Raw genomic sequence first — 25,020 nt, forward strand, 5'->3', positions numbered from 1 at the left:
TGGCGGTGTCTCCCCTTCACGGTCGGGCTGTTGCCTTCAATCGGGACTTGGTTGTTGGGAGACAGAGGTCCCCTTCACTGACGGATTTAGCAAATTATGGCGACTCCTAGCCTTGCCGGGATCCGAAAGGCCCCTGCCCTGGTGCTGACTGTTCTTCGTATACTGCTCAGGTACCGCCGGGTCACCAACCGTCCGCGGTCCTTCCAGCAACCTCCAAGCAGTCCCCCTGCAGACTATCACCGCCGTCTGCTGACCTTGCTGTCACAGTCCGGGGCACACACCCGGACCAACTTCAGGCTTTCTTAACTGTTTCTTTGCTGTCGCCACTCTTACTGTCCTCCTTTACCACTTCACTGTCTACTCCTCACACTTCAAACTCTCTCTCTGATCTGCCTGGTTTTCCCGCCTCCAGGGCTGTGAACTCCTCGGTGGGCGGAGCCAACCGCCTGGCCCACCCCCTGGTGTGGACATCAGCCCCTGGAGGAAGGCAACAAGGATTTTGGGTTAGCTTGGTGTTCCTGCAGGGAATGTGGGGTGCGTGTGATGTTGTGACCTGTGACCCCTGGCTTGCCCAGGGCGTCACAGCAGCAGTTCACAAGCCAGCAAGAATTAACTCCTTCTGGACTAGGGAGCAATGAAGCAAAACACAGCTGACGCCTGTGACAGGCTGTACAACTAAAGGGTGCTTTACACGCTGCGACATCGCTAGCGATTGCTAGCGATGTCGAGCACGATAGCACCCGCCCCGTCATATGTGCAACATTTGTTGATCGCTACGGCAGCGTCACACGCACATACCTTGTCAGCGGCGTCGCTGTGACCGCAGAACAATCCCTCCCTCAAGGGGGAGGTGCGTTCGGTGTCACAGTGACGTCACCACGACGTCACTAAGCGGCCGTCCAATAGAAGCGGAGGGGCGGAGATGAACGGGACATAACATCCCGCCCACCTCCTTCCTTCCTCATTGCCGGTGGACGGAGGTAGGAGATGTTTGTCGCTCCTGCGGTGTCACATGTAGCGGTGTGTGCTGCCTCAGGAACGATGAACAACATCGTACCTGCAGCAGCAACAATATTAAGGAAATGAACGACGTGTCAACGAGCAACGATTTTTCACGTTTTTGTGCTCGTTGATTGTCGTTCATTTTTGTCACACGCTGTGATGTCTCTACCGGCGCCGGATGTGCGTCACTAACGACGTGACCCCGATGATATATCGGTAGCGATGTCGCACCCTTAAGAGTTCTCAGGCTGCTTGTCAGAATATGCGGTGTGAACAACGTCATGATCCCCAGCGAGTGCAAAGCGATACACCGCATGACAATTGGATACAAATCTGAAGCCATTGCAGTTCTCACTTCTACGCGCTCCGTGCTCCGTATCTCAGCTATCAGAAATGTACCGCATCAGTTGCTGATCATTCGTTGCCTGCTCTGAATATCTAAGCAGTATATTCGCACATAATGATGTCCAGAGAGAAAACCGACTCTTACAGAATGAGAATCAAACTGGATGAAGGAACCGCGCACCTCAGACCCGAAATTATTGTCTGCGACTACCTCTAGCTCACCACCGGAGTAGTCAGCCCTGAACTGCCAGCTTATCAATAGTTTCCTACCTAGACACTTTGAATTATGTCCGCTGTGTATGTGAGGTTGATGTGGATTATGATATGGGGTCTGTGATGCCGGATGGCCTCTGAGCAATCACAGCGATGCACTTATCAGCAATCCTCTGATACTCAGCAGGCTCAGAAAATTGAGTGCTGCGTTCTTGGAAAATTATGCGGGAGTGCCAGCTTACGGGGCACCATGCTGGGTACTCCACATATCGTTTCACCACAGTCACAAGGTTTTACTGCTTATTTATTTTAGGTACATGGTATTTAGGTTTATTTAGTTGTAATACTAAAGTCTAAGCACCGAGGACCACTGCTACGCTGCAGAAACATACCATGAGGGTGTTCTTCCAGATGGACCATATATGTGCAGTTTTAATTGAATGACTGGCAGATGGTTTGAACCCAAGGCAAGGAGACGGGAATGAGAAAAATAAAAATATAAAAGCTGAAAAGCGCATCGAAAGCTGTTGTAAAAACCCGGAAAGCTAGGAAAACGGGGTTGGATCAGAATAGAAAAAAAAGGCAAAAGGTAAAAAAAAAAATCCTTGTATGTATTGTACTCACGGGTGAAACGGTCTGATAATGGAATTCACCTCGTACTTGACAAAAAAATTCAGATTCTCCTGAATCTGATTTTTTTGTGATTTGCTTTGTGTGAATTTAGCAAAATGTCAATTTATATTTTACTAATCTGGATGATAGTGATAAGTTTATATTGTATTAGCTGTAGTACCCAGCATTGCCTGGGATAATAACGAAGTCTCTCTCCCTCTCCCTCTCCCTCTCTCACACTCTCACACTCTCTCCCTCTCTCCCACTCTCACACTCTCCCACTCTCCGTCTCTCCCACTCTCCCTCTCTACCACTCTCCCTCTCTCCCACTCTCCCTCTCTCCCACTCTCCCTCTCTCCCACTCTCCCTCTCTACCACTCTCCCTCTCTACCACTCTCCCTCTCTACCACTCTACCTCTCTACCACTCTCCCTCTCTACCACTCTACCTCTCTACCACTCTCCCTCTCTACCACTCTCCCACTCTCCCTCTCTCCCTCTCTCCCACTCTCCCTCTCGCCCACTCTCCCTCACTCCCACTCTCACTCACTCCCACTCTCACTCTCTCCCACTTTCCCCCTCTACCACTCTCCCTCTCTACCACTCTCCCTCTCTCACTCTCTTACTCTCTCTCCCTCTCTCCCACTCTCCCTCTCTCCCACTCTCCCTCTCTCCCACTCTCCCACTCTCCCACTCTCCCACTCTCCCACTCTCACTCACTCCCACTCTCACTCACTCCCACTTTCCCCCTCTACCACTCTCCCTCTCTACCACTCTCCCTCTCTCACTCTCTTACTCTCTCTCCCACTCTCCCTCACTCCCACTTTCCCCCTCTACCACTCTCCCTCTCTACCACTCTCCCTCTCTCACTCTCTTACTCTCTCTCCCTCTCTCCCACTCTCCCTCTCTCCCACTCTCCCTCTCTCCCACTCTCCCTCTCTCCCTCTCTACCACTCTCCCTCTCTCACTCTCTTACTCTCTTACTCTCTCTCCCTCTCTCCCACTCTCCCTCTCTCCCTCTCTCCCTCTCTACCACTCTCCCTCTCTACCACTCTCCCTCTCTACCACTCTCCCACTCTACCACTCTCCCACTCTCCCTCTCTCCCACTCTCCCTCTCTCCCACTCTCCCTCACTCCCACTCTCCCTCACTCCCACTCTCCCTCACTCCCACTCTCACTCTCTCCCACTTTCCCCCTCTACCACTCTCCCTCTCTACCACTCTCCCTCTCTCACTCTCTTACTCTCTCTCCCTCTCTCCCACTTTCCCTCTCTCCCATTCTCCCTCTCTCCCACTCTCCCTCTCTCCCACTCTCCCTCTCTCCCACTCTCCCACTCTCCCACTCTCTCCCACTCTCTCCCACTCTCTCCCACTCTCTCCCACTCTCCCACTCTCCCACTCTCCCACTCTCACTCACTTAGTCTCTCCCTCTCTCACTCTCTCGCCCTCTCTCCCACTCTCCTTCTCTCGCTCTCTCCCACTCTCCCTCTCTCCCTCTCTCCCACTCTCCCTCTCTCCCACTCTCCCTCACTCCCACTCTCCCTCACTCCCTCTCTCCCACTCTCCCTCTCTCCCACTCTCCCACTCTCCCTCACTCCCACTCTCCCTCACTCCCACTCTCACTCTCTCCCACTCTCCCACTCTCCCTCTCTCCCTCTCTCCCACTCTCCCACTCTCCCACTCTCCCACTCTCTCCCACTCTCTCCCACTCTCACTCTCCCACTCTCTCACTCTCCCACTCTCCCTCTCTCACTCTCTTAGTCTCTCCCTCTCTCACTCTCTCGCCCTCTCTCCCACTCTCCTTCTCTCGCTCTTTCCCACTCTCGCTCTCTCACTCTCTCGCCCTCTCTCCCCACTCTCATTTGCTCTCCACCCTCTCTCTCTCTCTATCTCTCCCTCTCTCCCTCTCCTACCCTCCCTCTCTCCCACTCTCCTTCTCTCGCTCTTTCCCACTCTCGCTCTCTCACTCTCTCTCCCACTCTCCCCATTCTCATTTGCTCTCTCACCCTCTCTCTCTCTATCTCTCACTCTCCCACTTTCTCCCTCTCTCTCACTCTCCCACTCTCTCCCTCTCCTACCCTCCCTCTCTCCCACTCTCCCTCTCTCCTTTCTCTCATCCACTCACCCACTCTCTCCGTCTCTCTCTCTCACCAACAAAATCACATTAACTGACACACAAACTGTCATACTAAGAATGTCCTTCATTGCCTATATAAACCAATCAGAGCTCCTATTAATGACCTGTAGTAAAACAGAAGCAGAGCTGTGATTGGTTGCTATAGGCCACCTGATAAATATCCAGGCTTACTGTCAAAACAGCCAAAATATTACCTCTCACATCCAAACAATAAGTAAGCGGTTTTTTTTTGCAAAAAACTGTAAAGCGTGGGGTTAAAATTTCCTCTCAAAATATAGTCTATGACGTTCCCTAAGTCAAATGAGGTGGTTGTGTAAAATGTCATGATTGTAAATGCGACAGTTTCGATTTTTTTAGCGGACATACACACATACAGGTACATACACACATACAGGTACATACACACATACATATACACACATGCACACACACAGGTACATGCACACACATACAGGTACATACACACATACATATACACATATACACTCAGCTTTATATATTAGATTGTAGAGTGAAAGGTAAAGAAGTTCAATGATTGGCATAGGGCAAAGGCATTGGCATAGCGAAAGGCCAGGAAAATTAAAGGGGTTCTTTGGGACTTTAAAACTGATGACCTATCGTTAGGATAAGTCATCAATGCCTGGTCAGTGGGACTGGGATACCTGATAATCTTGCTGATCAGCTTTGCGCTCTTGCCGCTGACGGGCAGAACGACTCAGTTGCAGAGCTTCACAGCACAGCTCCATCAGTGAAATAGTGGCTACAGTTGGATACTGCCATTGATTTGAATAGGGAGCAGATATGCAGTACCCAGCCATGGCCACTTTATGGTGGATGGAGCTGTGCTGTGAAGCCCTGCAACTGAACAGTTTTGGCTGGGATTTGGCACTATTGGGACCAACTGATCGGTGGTGGTGTCAGGGGTGGCACTCCCCCCGACCAGGCATTTATGGCCTATCATAAGGATTGGTCATCAGTGTTGAAGTCCCTGACAACCCCTTTAACCTGGCTACTGCATTCTGTGTAGATCAGAGAGGGGAGAACTTAATGAGGGGAAGACCATTTAGCAGTTACAATCAAGTACAATGAGTCAGAAAGTAGAAGGTTCAATGTTTCCCATTACTGTATTATTATTTGTGACTAATAGCAAAAATACAAGTACTTAAGGAACAGTAACAAATGGTGATCAATTACACATCAGTGCATAGCGTCAATTATACTTCACCTCTTACTTAAAGGGAATCTGTCAGCAGGTTTTTGCTATGTAAGCTGAAGACAGCATGCTACAAGGGTTAACACAAAAAATTCAGGGATGCCTGTCTTCTCTCAGTCCAATTTGTCCAGTCCAAAAAGCTAAAAATTGTGATTGTGTCAGAACGGCTGCAGCCAGTAATCTAAGTGATACATCATTGGATTCAGGATCTCCTTGTCCACATCATGCTGCTCTTAGATGAGGTAGCAAAAATCTGCTGACAGATTCCCTTTAATTAACTTTTTCATTCAGACTAATTGCTCCCCAGCCCCTCGCCTTGCCACCATTTGCCTTTACTAACATGTAACAGTGTGGCTGGTGGTGCAGCGCTCATTGATACCACTGTGGTCTTGTAATAGGAGCTATTGGGGTAACAAGTCCGTTCATGATCTTTCTACTTCCTAAATCTTCCCCATCCCCTGTGATTGATATTATTGAGAAGAGGAAGGAACCACAGTAACTCAGCCATGGAGTGGAGACCCCGTAATATTACAGAGCGGGGGGCGAAGTGCTGAGGAGCAGAGAGCAGAAAAGCCACCAATGCTCTGCTGACCCCATAATTGCAGAGTCCAGACCTCCTCTGATAACATCAGCACAAACACTGCGCCCACCGGGAGCTTCATGGCCAAACAGCTGCAGCCGTACATCACCAGGCATAATGTCGAGCATCGGATGGAGTGGTGTAAAGCACAAACACTGTTCCTGCCGGGAGCTTGATGGCTGAGCAGCTGCAGCCATAAATCACCAAGCACAATAATGAGTGTTGGATGGAGTGGTGTAAAGCACAAACACTGCACTCGCTAGGAGCTTCATGGCTGATCAGCTGCAGCCGTGCATCACCAAGCACAATGCCGAGCATCAGATGGAGTGGTGTAAAGCACAAGCACTGTTCCTGCCGGGAGCTTCATGGCTGAGCAGCTGCAGCCGTACATCATCAAGCACAATAACGAGTGTTTGATGGAGTGGTGTAAAGCACAAACACTGCACCCACTTGGATATTCATGGCCAAACAGCTGCAGCCGTACATCACCAAGCACAATGCCGAGCATCGGATGGAGTGATGTAAAACACAAACACTGTTCATGCCGGGAGCTTCATGGCTGAGCACCTGCAGCCGTACATCACCAAGCACAATACCGAGTGTTGGATAAAGTGGTGTAAAGCACAAACACTGCGCAGGCTGGGAGCTTCATGGCTGAGCAGCTGTAGCAGCCATACATCACCAAGCACAATCTCAGTGTCGGATGGAGTGGTGTAAAGCACAAACACTGTGCAGGCTGGGAGCTCCATGGCTGAGCAGCTGCAGCCGTACATCATCAAGCACAATGCCAAGCATCGGATGGAGTGGTGTAAAACACAAACACTGTTCCTGTCGGGAGCTTCATGGCTGAGCAGCTGCAGGCGTACATCACCAAGCACGATACCAAGTGTTGGATAGAGTGGTGTCAAGCACAAAAACTGCGCCTGCTGGGATCTTCATAGCTGAGCAGCTGCAGCCGTACATCACCAGGCACAATGCCAAGCATCGGATGGATCATTGTAAAGCCGCCACCACTGGACTCTGATCACACTTCTTCATCTGGCGTCTGATGGAGGAGTCTTGGTGTGGTGATACCAGGAGAACATTGCCCCCTGACAGCATTTTACCCACTGTACAGTTTGCTGCCACCGCGGGCAGCATGAATTAGAGCCTCTGGAGAAAATCTAGTTAGAAGATCCATCTGGCGGTCTTTTCCCAGCTTTGCTTCTGATGATTCAAGTCTTCTAACTATATACAGTTTTCTTTTATATGTCCCCATTTTTTGTGAATGTCTCTTGGAGTTGAGCTGACAACCTCTGGCATTGCAGGCAGCAGCTAAACCTTTGAGCCACAGACTATATATACTATATACATATCATGATACTGTAGTATTCAGAGAAAACTGTAAAACTGGCTGCAATCGTGCAACCAGTCTCTGATTAATGCTGTTTGCAGTTTGTGCAGTGTAAATCGTGTGATAGGTTCCCTTTAATTCTGCTGGAAACATATGAAGAGCATGGTGATATATGGTATATGCAATATATCAGTAGCCGCCCATCACCCTACCGTATTTTATTTATTCAGCTTAACATTCTAGAATATCATTTCATGTTTTTCTGATTTTTTTCTTCATCACACAGATACCTGCTGCGCAGAGGTGACTTGTTACATCGGGGATCTTAATTATTTGGGTCTTTACAGTCATCGCATTTGTCTTTTTTAAAACGGACAACATAAGAGCCCATTAAAGTGGAGGAAAGCCCTAAGAGAGCCGATTTGTGAGCACTTCACCTCCGCGCGCCGTCAGTCTGGAAGTGGCCGCTTTCCTCCAGCAGATGTCTCCAGAGTGCTCATTTTTATACACTTTAAATAAACTACTTTGGAGAATTGAGCTCGAATTTCTAGAGGATGGATGGGGTTTAGCTGCCGGATTACATAAGATGTGTGCAAACAGGAGATCCCCGGAAATATGATAAAATGTGTGCATAGCAAGAAAAAAGGCAGAATGCCGGGAAAAGCAAACGCCGGGGTGGGATTCGGTACTTAACTGGTATTAAATCTGATATAAAACCATTGGAGCTTCAAGCTTTATGCATCAGGATATTAGAGCGCACCAATCACCAGGATTTTCCTATAGAACCTAAAGCCAGTGCTATACTGGCACTATCAGGCTGATTCTATACATACCTGTAGTTGTCAGCTCGGATGTATAGGTTTTGAAACACAAGCAAGTAAAGTTTGTAAAATGAGCAGCTTTTTGAGTGACAACAGCTGCGGAGCAGGTAATAGCTGGGGTGGGTTTTGATAGTGATTCCCGCCCCCCCGCCTGTCCGTCCTCCCCCTGTTATTTATGCTAATTCTATTATAGAATCATCTTACTAAGTGACTAGAAGGACCTGTGCTGATGTCATACCCATTTGATTATAAGGGGCGGGACCTCGGCCAACATAGCTGATACCAGGAACCAACCTTATTTCTCTGTTGGCTGAGGCCCCGTCCCTTCTGGTCACATGGGTATGACATCAGCACAGCTCCTTCTAGTCACTTAGTAAGATGATTCTATAATAGAATTAGCATAAATAACAGATAGGGGGAGGGCGGACAGGCAGGGGGGTGAGAATCACTATGAATACCCACTGATCGGCAGCTGCTGTCACTCACAAAGCTGCTAATTTTACAAACTTTACTTGCTTGTGATTCAAAAGCTATACATCCGAGCTGACAACTACAGGTATGTATAGACTCAGCCTGATAGTGCCAGTATAGCACTGGCTTTAGGTTATATAGCAAAATCCTGGTGATTGGTGCACTTTAAAGGGAGGCTATAAGCAGAAAATGACTATACAAACCAAGCACTTGTTGCATGTACCCTTGGTATGGCTGATTTCATCAGGGCATCTTCCTACTTAATTGTTTTCCATCAACTCTGTCACTTCTTTGTTGATTGACAGCTCCACCTTTATTGGAGCCAAAGAAGGGAAGAGATAGATGGTAATCATGTAGGTGGGAAGATGCACTTAAAGCACCACTTCATTGCTCTTTTTTATTGTGCCCTTGAGTGGTGCTTTAAATTTAAGCCCCCTGACCCCTGTCATTTACTCACCTTCCAGCAGCTTAACCTTCAATAATCACCGCTCCGGTCAGTCTCGGCGATTTGCGATCTGACGAAAGCTTCAGTGTTTCATGGAACATGCAGGAGGTCAAAACTCAATACAAGTCTATGAGAGCCCCATTCTGGCCTCATTCTGGCTCTCATAGACTTGCTGGACTTGCATTGGGAGCTTGTGACGTAGGTTCAGACTTACAGCCAGTCAAAAGGTACAGTCACAAGATGGCGCCGCTGGACCGAAGTGGCGTCAATAAAAGATAAAGGCACTGGAGAGTGAGTATATGACGCGGCAGGGGGCTTACATTTAAAGTAACACTCCAGCATTCTTTTTTATTGTCCCGCTGGAGTGTTGCTTTAAATCTAAGCCCCCTGCCCTCCTGTATTATATTCACCATTTAGCAGCTTCACCTTCGATCACTGCCACTCTGGTCAATCTCGCCAATTTGTGACCTGCCCGCAGCTCCAGTATTTCATGGAGAGCACCAGAGGTCACAATTCAATTCAAATCTACATTTTTTCTTAGTTCTGGCTCTCATACACTTGCTTGGGAGCTTGTTATGTAATTTCTGACATCCAGCTGGTCAGAAGTGACTCTCACAAGATGGTGTCGCAGGAGCAGAGCGGCATCAGTAAAAGATGAAGATGGTGGAAGGTAAGTAGAACACAGGGGGCAAGGGGTTACATTTCAAGCAACGTTTGGTGCATAACATTTGGGAGAGAAGGAAGTAAAAGAAGATAATGAAGAATATTAACAAAAGAAGTCTCCTGTGTACAGGCATTAGTTGAGAGGAGAGTAGGGTGGCTCAGGCAAGAAAAGTCCTTTATTCTGATTATTTGAATATAATGTATGGACACAGCAGTTGAAAGCAGCTTGTAAAGAATAATGAACTGGACAGTTGAAACAGTGCTGCTGCATAGCATTTGGGATAGAAGGAATTAAAAGAAGATAAGGAAGTATGTTGACAAAAGACGTTTCCTGTGTACAGGCATTCATTGGGAGGAGAGTAGAGTGGCTCAGGCAGGAAAAGGCCTGTCTCATTATTTTAAATGTAATGTATGGATATTGCTGAGAAGCAGTTGAAAGTATCTTGTAAAGGGGAATAAACTGGATAGTTGAAACAGTGCTGCTGCATACTGTTTGGGAGAGAAGGAAGTAGAAGAAGATAATGAAGTATATTGATAAAAAAAAGTTTCCTGTGTACAGGCATTTGTTGAGAGGAGAATAGTGTGGCTCAGGCAGGAAAAATCCTTTATTTTGAGTATTTGAATATAATGTATGGATATTGCTGAGCAGCAGTTGAAAGCAGCTTGTAAAGGAGAATGAACTGGATAGTTGAAATAGTGCTGCTACATAGCATTTTGGAGAGACGGAACTAAAAGAAAATTATGAAGTATATGCAGTAGTTGAAAGCAGCTTGTAAAGGAGAATGTCAAGGAGGAACTCCGGCACACTAGTCCAAGGGGAGGAAAAGAACAAGAAAAAGAAAAACAACATCCTTGCAGTCAAATAAATTTTATTGGTGTACAAGTTGAAAAAAATGGTCAATCTGACTTTTTTTTCAACTTGTACACCAATAAAATGTATTAGACTGCAAGGACGTTGTTTTTCTTTTTCTTTTCCTCCCCTTCTGGTAGTGTGCCGGAGATCCTCCTTGAGATTACTATATTTTTCTCCAGAGCACCTATATGGTGATGTGGGGCATTAATCTATAATCTCTGTAAAGGAGAATGAACTGGACAGTTGAAACAGTGCTGCTGCATAGTGTTTGGGAGAGAAGGAAGTACAATAAGATAATGAAGTATATTGACAAAAGACGTTTCCTGTACAGGCATTTGTTGGTTGAGAGGAGAGTAAAGTGTCTCAGACAGGAAAAGTCCTTTATTTGGATTATTTGAATGTAATGTATGGATATTGCTGAGCAGCAGTTGAAAGTAGCTTGTAAAGGGGGATAAACTGGACAGCTGAAACAGTACTGCTGCATAAGGTTTGGGAGAGAAAGAAATAAAAAAAAAATAAAAAAGATAATGAAGTATATTGACAAAAGTAGTTTCCTGTGTACAGGCATTCATTGAGAGGAGAATAGAGTGACTCAGGCAGAAAAAGTCCTTTATTCTGATTATTTGAATATAATGTATGGGTATTGCTGAGCAGCAGTTGAAAGCAGCTTGTAAAGGGGAATAAACTGGACAGTTGAAACAGTGGTGCTGCATAGTGTTTGGGAGAGAAGAAAGTAAAAGAAGTAAAAGAAGTTAATGACGTATATTGACAAAAGAAGTCTTCTGTGTACAAGGCGTTCATTGAGAGGAGAGTAGAGTGGCTCAGGCAGAAAAAGTCCTTTATTCGGATTATTTGAATGTAATGTATGGATATCAATGAGAAGCAGTTGAAAGCAGCTTGTAAAGGAGAATAAACTGGACAGTTTAATGAGCAGCAGTTGAAAGCAGCTTGTAAAGGAGAATAAACTGGACAGTTGAAACAGTGCTGCTGCATAGAATTTGGGAGAGAAAGAAGTAAAAGAAGATAATGAAGTATATTGACAAAAGGTTTCCTGTGTGCAGGCATTTGTTGAGAGAAGAATAGTGTGACTCAGGCAGGAAAAGTCCTTTATTCTGATTATTTGAATATAATGTATGGATTATGCTGAGCAGCAGTTGAAAGCAGCTTGTAAAGGAGAATAAACTGGATAGGTGAAACAGTGCTGCTGAATAACATTTGAGAGAGAAAGAAGTAAAAGAAGTTAATGAAGTGTATTGACAAAAATTCATAACTTAACATTCCCCTTCATGAAGACAATAATCCTCATGAACGGAATGCACGACTAAAGCTTTGCAAAAATGGTGTCCAAATGGCAATGTTCTACAGTTACATAAAAAGCTGTGTAATGAATTAATAAACCTTCAAAAAGAATGAACCAGTCCTCTAAATTACGCTGTAATTAAGAAGCATAATTAACTGTGACAAAGATGTTTGTGTTGTATTGACATTAATAAATGCATATTAATGAATGACCCGTATTAAAGAAATGTTCTTCAAACGGCATATCAAGGGATTGCAGTGCAGGTCGCCATGGTAACCTTAGAAAAGTAGCGGCAAAAAGGGAAAACCACGGTAACCTCGACATGAAACCACTTTCTATTCCCAAATCCTTGCCATATGTCTTCGAGTTTCATTGTATGTGCAACATTTATCAAAAGAACTTCATACTTAAATCAATGCTTTTATATTATGGAGATGGATACAAGGGGGTACGGCGGTGCGGCACTCCTACACAGTACAGGCAAGGTAAACTCCAGCTGTAGGTTGGGTAGATAGTATACTAATACGACAGGGGCCCAGCATTTATAAGGATTGCAAAGGATTTATTGAGCAGAACGAGTCATGTATCAAGACATTTTTAAAAGTTTTTTTGTTTTCAAAAAGTTGCACAAATTTTCACCTTTTCATTAACTTTTTGTTTTACAATGTTCTTACCACTGTTCAAAGTAGCTGGGAAGTTAAACAAATAGGGTGTTAACAAGATTTATGAACTGTGACTTTTTTAAAGTTGCCAAAAAAGCCCCAATTCTCACGTCAGTAAAAAGCTTGAGACAGAAGTGATACGTTTATTTAAAGATGCACCAAATTTTGTCTATCAAAAATTATGACACATTTGCATACATTTTGGTACAATGCAACCAGGATTAAAACTGTCTTAAAAAATTCAGTCCATTTCCCCTGCCTCCTGCTTTTGATAGATTTCTGCCTGTCAGCTCCTACAAGCAGGAGTCATCACACTTGGATACATTTTGGTACAGCTAAGAACAACGCAACCAGGAATAAAACTGTCATAAAAAAATCAAATTGTCTCTCCAGTAAAGGAGACAAACTCTAGCGCAGCGCTACCTATTGGAAGTAGCAATCCTAAAAGTCACAAGTGGATTTTTAACAATCCTTTGCAATATGACTCAGGATACATAAGCCAGATCAGAATCCCAATTTGCAGACACGGTGTTTCGGGGTGCTTGCCCCTCGTCAGTGCAAAGTATGGGGTGTCTGATCTGGCTCATGAGAAAGCTATGTGGGGACCACGGGGGAACACTATTCTCCTTAAGGAGACTTTGGAAGCCAGTCTGGCTGCCAGTAAGGGGACTTATAGCTGCCACGCCCCTCTAGGAAATATTCAAATTGTCTCAAAAAAATCAGTCTGTCTTCCCTGCCTCCTTCTTTTGATAGGTTTCTGCCTGTCAGCTCTTACAAGCAGGAGTCATCACACTTGGATACATTTTGGTACAGCTAAGAACAACGGAACCAGGAATAAAACTGTCTTAAAAAATTCAGTCTGTTTCCCCTGCCTCCTTCTTGCGATAGGTTTCTGCCTGTCAGCTCTTACAAGCAGGAGTCACCATACTTGGATACATTTTGGTACAGCTAATAACAACACAACCAGTAATAAAACTGTCATAAAAATTCAGTTTGTCTTCCCTGTATGCTTCTTTTGATAGGTTTCTGCCTGTCAGCTCTTACAAGCAGGAGTCATTACACTTGGATACATTTTAGTACAACTAAGAAGACCACAACCAGGAATAAAACTGTCTTAAAAAATTCAGTCTGTTTCCCCTGCCTCCTTCTTTTGATAGGTTTCTGCCTGTCAGCTCTTACAAGCAGGAGTCACCATACTTGGATACATTGTGGTACAGCTAAGAACAAGGCAACCAGGAATAAAACTGTCATAAAAAATTCAGTCTGTCTCCCCTGCCTCCTTCTTTTAATAGGTTTCTGCCTGTCAGCTCTTACAAGCAGGAGTCATCATACTTGGATACATTTTGGTACAGCTAATAACAACACAACCAGTAATAAATATGACTATAAAAAATTCAGTCTGTCTCCCCTTCCTCCCTCTTTTGATAGGTTTCTGACTGTACAACTAAGAAGACCACAACCAGGAATAAAACTGTCTTAAAAAATTCAGTTTGTCTTCCCTGCCTCCTTCTTTTGATAGGTTTCTGCCTGTCAGCTCCTACAAGCAGGAGTCATCACACTTGGATACATTTTGGTACAGCTAAGAACAACGGAACCAGGAATAAAACTGTCATAAAAAATTCAGTCTGTCTCCCCTGCCTCCTTCTTTTAATAGGTTTCTGCCTGTCAGCTCCTACAAGCAGGAGTCATCACACTTGGATACATTTTGGTACAGCTAAGAACAACGGAACCAGGAATAAAACTGTCATAAAAAATTCAGTCTGTCTTCCCTGCCTCCTTCTTTTAATAGGTTTCTGCCTGTCAGCTCTTACAAGCAGGAATCATCACACTTGGATACATTTTGGTACAGCTAATAACAACACAACCAGTAATAAAACTGTCATAAAAAATTCAGTTTGTCTTCCCTGTATGCTTCTTTTGATAGGTTTCTGCCTGTCAGCTCTTACAAACAGGAGTCATCACACGTCAATACATTTTGGTACAACTAAGAACAACACAACCAGGAATAAATCTGACTATAAAAAATCAGTCTGTCTCCCCTGCCTCCTTCTTTTGATAGGTTTCTGCCAGTCAGCTCTTACAAGCAGGAATCATCACACTTGGATAAATTTTGGTACAGCTAAGAACAACACAACCAGGAATAAATATGACTATAAAAAATCAGTCTGTCTCCCCTTCCTCCCTCTTTTGATAGGTTTCTGCCTGTCAGCTCTTACAAGCATGAGTCATCTTGTAGAATACACTGGAAATTCTGTACGCAGTCAATGTGCGCTAAGGAAGTTTTATAAATGCAGCTAATGTTTGCATTGGACACCCTCCACTTTGATATAAAACAGAAATATCTTCATCTCCATGGGAATACATGCAGAAAAGTGAGGGCAAAGCTGGGTGAGGAGGAGGGGTCTTAGAGCTGAAGGAAGAATTTGGGGACCTCATGCTTTTATATAATATAGATCCATAAGAGAGTTTACAGACAACATTTTAGAGACATCATCACAGTCCCCACTGGGGCTCACAATTTAAATTTAGTATCAGTATGTCTTTAGTGTGTGAGAGAAAACAGAGTACCAGGAGAAATACCATGCAAACACAGAGAGAACATTCCGATTCCATGCATTTGTTATCTTTGGTGGAATTTGATGGCAAAGTGCTAATCATTGAGCCACCATGCTCTCCTTGCTTGGACGTTATTCCCTATCTACTGGATATGGAATAACTTGATGATCGTTGATGGTTCAACCATTGAACCAGAAAATGGGGCCCTGGGAACAGAAAATAGGGCACTGCCAAGGAACATCTTAAATGGAGAGGATATACAGCATGAATGCTTTCACTTCATTGTTTTAGGGACTGACATCCCATAAACAAAAAATGAAGAGGAGAAGTATGCTTTACCCCCTCTCCATTTAGATAAGTCTATATAGGACAGTTTGCTCAAGTTTCAGATCCCAGTTCTTGGGTCTCAATGGATGGACCCTCAATGATTAATAAGTTATCCCCTATCCTAGGAAATGGTGATAACTTGCTATCTGGGGAACAACTGTCACGGATGTGTCACGGCTTGTCACAGAGGTGTCTCTGCCGACTGACAGTCCAGTAGCAGCGAGTGCTAGAAAATCCCAGAGATTATTGGCAGCATGTGTTAAGTGTCAGTTCCCTGTTTCTGGAGCAGTGGACTCTATAGCGGGCTTTACACGCTACGATATTTCTAGCAATTGCTAGCGATATCGTATGCAAGAGCACCCGCCCCCGTCGTGCATGCGATATCGTGTGATCGCTGCCGCAGCAAACATTATCGCTACGACAGCGTCATACGCACTTACCTGGTCGTCATCGTCGCTGTGACTGCCGAACAATCCCTCACTCAAGGGGGAGGTGTGCTCGGCGTCACCGCGACGTCACCGCGACGTCACTAAGCGATGTGTGCTGCACCAGGAACGAGGAGCAACATCTATAAACAACCATTAACAATTTTTGGTTTTAGGACGACCTCTCCATGGTGAACGATTTTCACCACTTTGGAGAACGTTTAAGGTCACTGGTAAGTGTTACACACTGCGATACCGTTAATGATGCCGGATGTTCGTCACTAACGACGTGACCGCGACGATAAAACATTAACAATATCGTAGCCCCCTTATGAACCTGGGAAACTGTCAGTTTTTCCTCTTAGTTGCCAGCCTCTGACTTCCTTAATAAACCTCACCCTTGGGTATTTTGGGTGTGGTTTATAGTTGTTCCTTGCTGTATTGTGTAGAATTTGTCTCCTGTTGCTCCATAAGTGTTTCACTTTTGCTATCTACCTGGGCTCAGGTGGTAGCATTTGTGTTTCCCCTGTATTGTTTCCTTTTGTCTCCCTTAGTTGACAAGCACTCATACACACCATCCTAACTTAGGTCCCAGATCAGGGTTTGCATAGAGTCAGGTATCCAGCTTGGGGATAGGTGCAGAGCCTGTAGAGGGTCGTTGAGAGCAGTGAGGGTGATCTGCAAGTTTTGTCAGGGGTCACCACTTCCCCCTTTCCCAATAATTTGTGTTTCCCCTGTATTGTCTCCTTTTGTCTCCCTTAGTGTTACTGGTGTTGACAAGTGCTCATATCCACCATCCTCACTTAGGGCCCAGATCAGGGTTTGCCTACGGTGAGGTATCCAGCTCTGCGACAGGTGCGGAGCCTATATAGGGTCGGTGAGGGCAGTGAGGGTGAGCTGCAAGTTGTTGTCAGGGGTCGCCACTTCCCCCTTTCCCTAGCAATAGGGCATTCCTTTCACCTTCCCTTTGTATTGTACTATACGGCCGGTATAGCTTCTATCCCCGACCATGACAATAACCCATTATTATTCAGAGTTATTATTATTTTTCTATTGTTACAACACTTTTATGGTTAGCTCAATTTAGCCTATTTCTTGAAAAATCAACTATATCAATTGTACTTATCAGATGGAAATTTTCCTTCCGGAAGAGGATGAATATAAAATGTAAAATTTGTTTATGCATAAGTATACGAATGAGACATTCATTTCACTACAGGATATTTTAAGAACAAAAAATAAGTAAAACCTAGTAGAAGAGATGGAACGGCTGTATTACTGAGGGAACATGAAATAGATAATAGTCTACAAATGTACGATAATTGTACCGAAATTAGGACAAGTCAGACTCTTCAATGTACGCCACTCCCGGACTTATTATCCACATACGAAGATATCAACTTTAATGTCGCTAAGTCTGAGAACATGAAAGAGAACTGTGATCGTAATCGTTCCCATCCACCAAGGTGCTCCGACTTTATTACGGTACGTGAGAGGAGGGCATGTAGAACAAATCCTGAATCGAATATTAACCAGTAAAATCGAAGAGGATTCCAGTTTTGCCTATAAAATGGACCCGGTACATAATATGTAATAGACGTATACATGGAAGGAAGGTATAAAGACTTGTATAGGTAAACATAAAGCAAGGCAAAGGAAACACACATGTAAGCAATACGCAAGAATAATAAGCTGGTAGACCTCAATTTTATGAAACACATCTGATAGAATCGAGAGGTTTTAGGTTTAACTAATTAAGAACTGTATTATTAAAGTGACCCTCCACCCCTAAATCTGAATTTGACCAAACATTACCAATTTGTACCTCATGCAGCGCCCTACGTTCCGCTCCGATGCACTCTGTTCTGCTGCCTCCAGCTATCAGATTGATACGAATTTCTTCTCTTGGCCAAAATGGCCCCATCAGAGGTATAGAGATATCTATGGAAAGTAGTCTACACCTTCCTGTCACGTCTCCACCAGAAATGATACACATGGCACTTCTGGGGTGGTGCTCAAGTAGGGTCCAAAACCATTTCAAGTAGATGTAGAAACTTGGCACTCAAGATAAATGTGAATAGAGGTCTATTGACATGATATGACGCAGTTTCCACAGCTGTCTATGTGACATTACCACATAGACAGCAGTGGACACTGCATCATACCTGACTACGCCAGTGGCCAAGTTGCGATACCTTTTGAGGACCACACTGATGAAGGTCTTTGACCGAAAAGTCTGTGCTTGTGCTGGTCCTACAAGTTCTTCTCAATAAAAGACCACTATTCACATTTATCTTGAGTACCAAGTTTCTACATCTACGTCTCCACCAGAGTCTGGGATTTCTGCTCCGGCCACCAGGTGCCGCTACATTCCCACGGTGGGCTGTGTCAGTGATAGAGGCGGAGTCAGTACCAGTGGCTCTGGTGAGCACAATCTCCGCACATCCACCAAGCTTGGTGGGCCTGGGACTTGCAGTACCACTGGCTGACTGTGGTTGTGTGTGCCTTCCAGGTGAAGTTCTCAGCTTCCAGCTCCAACCTATGGGAAGACACCACACCCTTATTATACCTTCAGTGATGTACTGCTCCCTGCCAGATATAATGTAGGCATTACTCCTTGTTTCTGGTTCACACCCTTCTCTGTATATTGATCCCTGCGTTTTGACCTCTGTCTGCTCTCTGATGACTCTCCTGCCTGCCGTTTTTGTACTTTGCTGCCATCTCTGGTTTGACCTTAGCCTGATTTTATGACTACGTCCTTGTCTGCCGATATTATCCCTTTTTGTACCTCCTGGTTTTGACCCTGCCTGACAACTACTCTTCTCTGGACTGTAGCCTTCCATAGGCACCAACCTCCTGGACCCGGCAGTAATTCCAGATCCCTGAACAGGGGTTAAAGGGTTTCGGGGTTCTCGGGATCCTGCTGAGTGGGTGGCTAGCCTTTAGTCTGTCCGTGACAACCATCCTGAGATTGTGGTCCTAGGCAGATGTTAGACTTTTTTTCTATCATCGTCAGCAGCAGTCCACCACATATCAAGGAAAAAGATGAGAGGCAAGGTTTAGACCTTCCACAGAGCCCCCCATAACTTTATAGTCCCCATTTTGGATAAAGAGAATGGGCTACCAACTTGACAAGGGGCAGCAGTGACAACAGAGAGGAGGACACCATTTGTGGCAAAATTTCTGTTGTGGAGGAAAGGGACATTTAAATCCTGTCCCAACTCTGCCCGGAAAGGATCCCGACCCTCCTGGTAACTGTGCAGGCCCACCCAAAAATACTGATTCTGTCTCATTCGGGTTGTCCTAAATTTGACCAGATGGTGTCTCAAACTTCATTACAGTCTCAGTAAATTCGGAACAGTTGGTAGAAATGGGTTTATGTTGGAAATGTATAGTCACACATAGGTTCTTGGGTGGTCAATGATGATATATCATATATGAAAACCTGTAGCCTCCTTTTCTCACCTTCATCAGAGGCTTCGTTCTGAGCTTTCTTTGCCAATTGTGACAAATTTATTTTCGTCAAACGCTGATCATAAATATAATGCAATTGTCTGCCTCGTTTTAACAAATACAAATCTGACCGATCCGTGACATGTGAAGACATCCGTATAAAGTTTACATCATCATACATGCAAAAAGTTGTACTTACCGTATATTAGCCATTGTTTATACCAATCATTGCCAGAACATCATGATGAATAATTACAATTGTATACATTCGGAAAGTACTGTTACAGTGTGACTGGTATATTACTTTTATCTAAGTGTATTGATCATGACAGGTGAATATTAGGATTTTTTTTAGGACTTTATATCTTAACATTATCTATTGTGATGGTGATATACCTCTTTAAAGGGAACCTGTCACCAGATTTGGTAACAAAGCTGCGGCCAACGCCAGTGAGCTCTTATGAACAGCATTCCAGAATGCCGATCCGGTGCCTCCTCTCTGTGGCGATCACAGTCCTCCTTCTACCCAGCCCAGTATGGATGACGTGTCCAACGTCATTCACACAGGCCGGCATTGCAGTCCTGCGAAGGCGCACTTTAATCTGCCCTACTCATGCATGCGCATGCGCGAGGAAAGGTTAAAGACCGTCCGTGCATGTGCACTACAATACTTTGATCTGCCCTAAGCAGGGCAGATCAAAGTGCGCCTGCGCAGGACTGCAATGTCGCCCAGTGTGGATGACATTGGACACGTCATCTATACTGGGCTGGGTAGAAGGAGGATGGTGATCGACGCATAGAGGAGGTGACGGACTTGAGAGCAGCAACACCCATCGGACCGGACTATCCCCGTAGTTAAGTATTAAAAAAGTGATTTTTACATTATACAGCGTGGCCTAGGTTTTTATATACAGTATTTTGGAATGCCGTATATAAGGGCTCACTAGTGGTGGCAACAGCTTATAGTCGCCAAATTTTGTGACTGGTTCCCTTTAAAGGGAATCTGTCAGTCTGTCGGATTCAAGCTGCCCGGACCATGAGTAGGATGAATCAGAGCCCGGCTGCGCGATTGTAGCCATGTATGCCTTATCCTGAATGCTGCAGAACTTAGGAAAAAATATAGTTGGAAAAACTGTGGACGATAGGGAGAGATGAGACCTGTAAAGTGCCGCACCGGTCGGCCTCTCTCCTCCCCTCTCCAGCTGATTGACAGATCTCTCTCTATGCACACACATGGGAAATACCAGTAAATACACTGGAGTGTACCAGGAAGAAGCTGGCCCGGGGCAGCCCTGGATGAGTCAGATCCTTCCCTATATTACGAGGCTTTTCAAGTATGTATTCTCTAAAATACTGCAGTGTTTTATAATGAAACATACCTGGCATCAAGTGGGCAGCCAGACTCTTATTCAAGCTGCGCGTGGTTTGTGAAGCATGAATCTAATGACAGGTTCCCCTTAATTATAATCTCAAACATCTGCTATTGTTGCACGTAGCTCTGTTGCTCCTGTTCTGACAACCCAATATGCCATACATCATGCACTGATTTGGTCATCATACGTGATGTCACATCCTGTATACATGCAGGTGCTTCCTCACAGTTTGAACCGCGCATCTGCTTTGAGCATTTAATCTTCGCCCTGCCCATGTACATGACGTCATCTATGACATGTGCACCTTGGTGGAAGAACAATTGGGGAGCATCATATGCATCATGTCTGGCTTTGACATGTCCTTGGAAGAGAGGATTGAGCATCACAAGACTTTTTTGAAGGTAAGATCATTAATAGATCCAAGGTACGAGCTTTGCCATTCCCAGTTCCGGCTTCCACTTCAGTAGACTATGGCAGCCCGACCAAAGAAGTACAACTTTCTCAGCTGGTCCTCGAATGCCAGATTAATGGGCAATTTCTAGGTCTTGCAACATCATATTGACAATACTTGAGGATTCGCAACTAGCCTTTCACGGCATTAAGATGTTGTGAGGACCTAGTAATCAGAAAAGTTGCCTGGGATGCCAGCAGTTGACTGCTGGATGAAAACGTTAGCATTATCCTGGTCTTTGGCTGCAACAGAGTAATAAAGCGGAAACCGTAACGAGATTTATTAGCTCATCTCGAATTAGTAAGGATATAATAAAGATATGTACATCTTGGAAAACCGCCTCTTTGTTTGGGCTGTCCGTGATGGCCAGGGGGTTGTATGGAATACCCTGAAGGCCTTAAGCACAGAGTTTCTTTTTAGGAATACCAATTGTTTATATGCACAATTGTCACCGATGTGGTAAGACCTTTTTGAGTGGAGGGGGTCCACCACTCTGATGGATTATTTTGCCGTTATCAAGTCCCTACATACTATTTTAACCCCATACATCCTTTAGAAATTGCTATTACTTTGGGCCTGAAGGCCATGATGTCTAAAGGCCCTGTTACACACAGAGATAAATCTTTTGCAGATCTGTGGTTGCAGTGAAATTGTGGACAATCAGTGCCAGGTTTGTGGCTGTGTACAAATGGAACAATATGTCCATGATTTCACTGCCACCACAGATCTGCCAAAGATTTATCTCTGTGTGTGACAGGGCCTTAAGGCGTGTTATGTGTAAAATATTGTGTTTACATGGGTGTGCACAGAGATTATCTATATATTCTACAGGGGTGTAATGATCGTGGTCGCAGAGACTGTTGGTGGACGCACATTCAGTTAAAAGGTATTGTGGTGCAGAGACTCGTTGGATCCCTGCACAGCAATACATGCCACGAGCCAATTACTGTAGAGACCAGCGGCTGACGTCAACATTGCCATACGATGTAGGTGTTGCATGGCAGTGATGTCATGTGCCGCCATACCAGCCAATGTCAGCTGCCAGCCTCTGCACTGGCTACAAAAGAGCATGCAGTGCATTGTGAAAGCAGAGGAAGAACCCAGGATGGAGAAGATTTATGCCAGCATCAGGGCTATATATACCTGGAAGTGGCTTGCGATGGAGGACATAATTACTAGCATGAAATACATATGTACCTGGAAGGGGCCAAGGATGGGGGACATATACACTTAGAAGGAACCTAGGATGGTGGACATTATTACAGAGTGGGGGGTGTATATACCAGGATAGGGGACATATATACCTGGAAGGAGCCCAGGATGGTAGACATTAGTACAGGTTGTGGGGCATATATACCAGGATGGGGGACATATATACCTAAAAGGGGTCATGGATGGGGGAGGACATATATACCTGGAAGGAGCCCAGGATTGTGGACATTATTACAGAGTGGGGGGGCGTATATACCAGAATAGTGGAAATATATACGTGGAAGGAACCAAGGATGGTGGACATTAGTACAGAGTGGAGGTATATACTAGGATAGGGGACATACTGTATATACCTGGAAGAGGCCAAGGATGGGGGACATATATACAGTACATGGAAGGAGCCCAGGATGGTGGACATTAATAAAGGTGGTGGGGCATATATACCAGGATGGGGGGCATATATACCTGGAAGGGGCCAAGGATGGGGGACAAATATACCTGGAAGGAGCCCAGAATGGGGACATTAGTACAGAATGGGAGGGGGGACAACCCATATGTCTTTATAGGATTTAGAACAGTAGAAGGGCCCATACATCTGACCAACATGCAGGGAAGGGCTCAGGTCAAAACCTTGTATTGGGGCCCAGTGATCTTCTACACATTTCACAGGGCATTTTTTCTGGTTGTATCTTGCAAATATTTTCCTTGCTAGTATATCTTCCCATTTTTTGTTGGTTTAAAGGGGTTTTCCAGCCAGGACAAATTTTGGGCAAGCACTGTGGCATGTCAAATCCTAATGGTGTGTAGTGTACACTCACCAATATGATTCACTTCCGCTTGCTAGCTTAAGACGTCACCTCAAGTGTGGAATTTGCATACCTGCGATCACACACCAAGTGGTGTGTGTGTGTGTTACACACTGTTAGGATTCAACATAAAACAGCACTTACTGAAAATGAACCCAAGACTGGAAAACCCCTCTAGCTTCTTGTCATAATAACATTAATGGTTGTCAATGAACCATAGTGTGTTTAACATGTACATAGACAGATGTGACTAACGAGGAACCAATGGTCCACATGATGCTTGATAGCGTATGTCATTTTAAACATTAGCTGAAAATGGAAGATATGAAATATTCCGATACTAATGTGAGGTTTTATATGAGCTATAGCACTTTCCAATTTTATATAAGGTCTGGGTAGACTTACGATCATTGCAGACAGGTCCTCCATAGGAGGTCATAGTGCAGTCACATATGAAGCCGTCCCACTGTTGTAGACATACACCTAGATTACCGCAAGACTCCTCGGAGCACGTGGTGCTGGGTCCTGCAAGACAAACGGACAGCTGTAATTCCTTGCAAATATAGTCTCCGTGCTCTTTCCACAATATTTTATTAGACTTTATTTCCCTTCTAGGACAGTACCATCCATACTGTTAACATATTTAGCAACAATAGTATTTGTGGGGGAAACATGACCCAACGCAATGACCAACACTTTGGGTGAAGCTTACATAAAACTTGCACTTTTTAGCCTGAAAACTTCAAAACTAAATCTGAAAATTAAAGACTAGTCATAGAAGAGGTTGACCACAACCGGCAGAAGACTTGGCTGTTCAAGCAGTACGTCTTCTCTCTGCGGGCCAGCTGGATCTTCTGACGTTTTGGACCACATGGGATGACAGGGTTTGGGAGTGGAGACCAGACTTACAGAAGTGGATGGATGTTGGGTAAGGCCATTCGGTTCTTCTGACATTTTGGACCACATGGTATGACGGGGTTTGGGAGTGGAGACCAGACGTACAGAAGTGGGAGGATGTTGGGTAAGGCCATTCAGTTCTTCTGACATTTTGGACCACAATGGATGACGGGGTTTGGGAGTGGAGATCAGACTTACAGAAGTGGGAGGATGTTGGGTAAGGCCATTCAGTTATTTCCAACTCACATATCAGTTGGATGGTCTACCTCCAGAGAAGATATGCCACTAACCCCATGCCTTGTAAATCTGTTCTTTTGTTTACAGGTACCTGCATGACAGTTTGTGACACCCTCTTTAGGAACTTCAATTTCCAACATTTAGTTTTTCATCCATACAATAAGCTTGCCTGTGAGAATCGAAGTACAGGTGCGGAGAAGATGGAGAGATTAATTTCTCCATCTTCTCCATTGCCTGTCTCTGCATATATGGCACTGCACTTGGATGACATCTGAGTGCAGTCCGATGTTTCACACGCACCCATAGGCTTGTATGAGTGCGTGTGACTCGAGATGCACTGCCAATCGCAGCATGCTCATCCGATTCATACGCTTGTGTGTCCCTGGCTTTACTGGTGATGCCCGGCAGATGTAAGACACAATTGCACTCTCAATTTGTCCATGTAAGTGTTGTGCATAGTAAGATAAGAGTTATGCGGGCGTCACACGGTACGATATATCGGACGATATGTCGTCGGGGTCAAGTCAGTAGTGACGCACATCCGGCATCATCTGATGTATCGTAACGTGTGACAGCTACGTGCGACAGTGAACGAGCAGAAATACTCACCTTCTCGTTCATCGTTGACACGTCGCT

At 44.9% G+C, this 25,020-nt stretch overlaps 1 protein-coding gene across 16 annotated transcripts in view; it reads right to left on the reverse strand.

Moving 5' to 3' along the window:
• The window catches only part of NRXN2 (neurexin 2), a 955,311-nt gene that overhangs the window by 424,859 nt on the left and 505,432 nt on the right, over positions 1-25,020 (reverse strand). For all 16 annotated transcript variants that reach the window (XM_075326071.1, XM_075326065.1, XM_075326063.1 and 13 more), the window contains one exon: positions 23,656-23,775. In XM_075326071.1, coding sequence (XP_075182186.1) covers positions 23,656-23,775 — 120 coding nt within the window. The remainder of the gene's footprint in view (positions 1-23,655; positions 23,776-25,020) is intronic.

Source organism: Anomaloglossus baeobatrachus, chromosome 10, assembly GCF_048569485.1.
Source record: "Anomaloglossus baeobatrachus isolate aAnoBae1 chromosome 10, aAnoBae1.hap1, whole genome shotgun sequence".
NCBI classification, from domain to species: Eukaryota; Metazoa; Chordata; class Amphibia; order Anura; family Aromobatidae; genus Anomaloglossus; species Anomaloglossus baeobatrachus.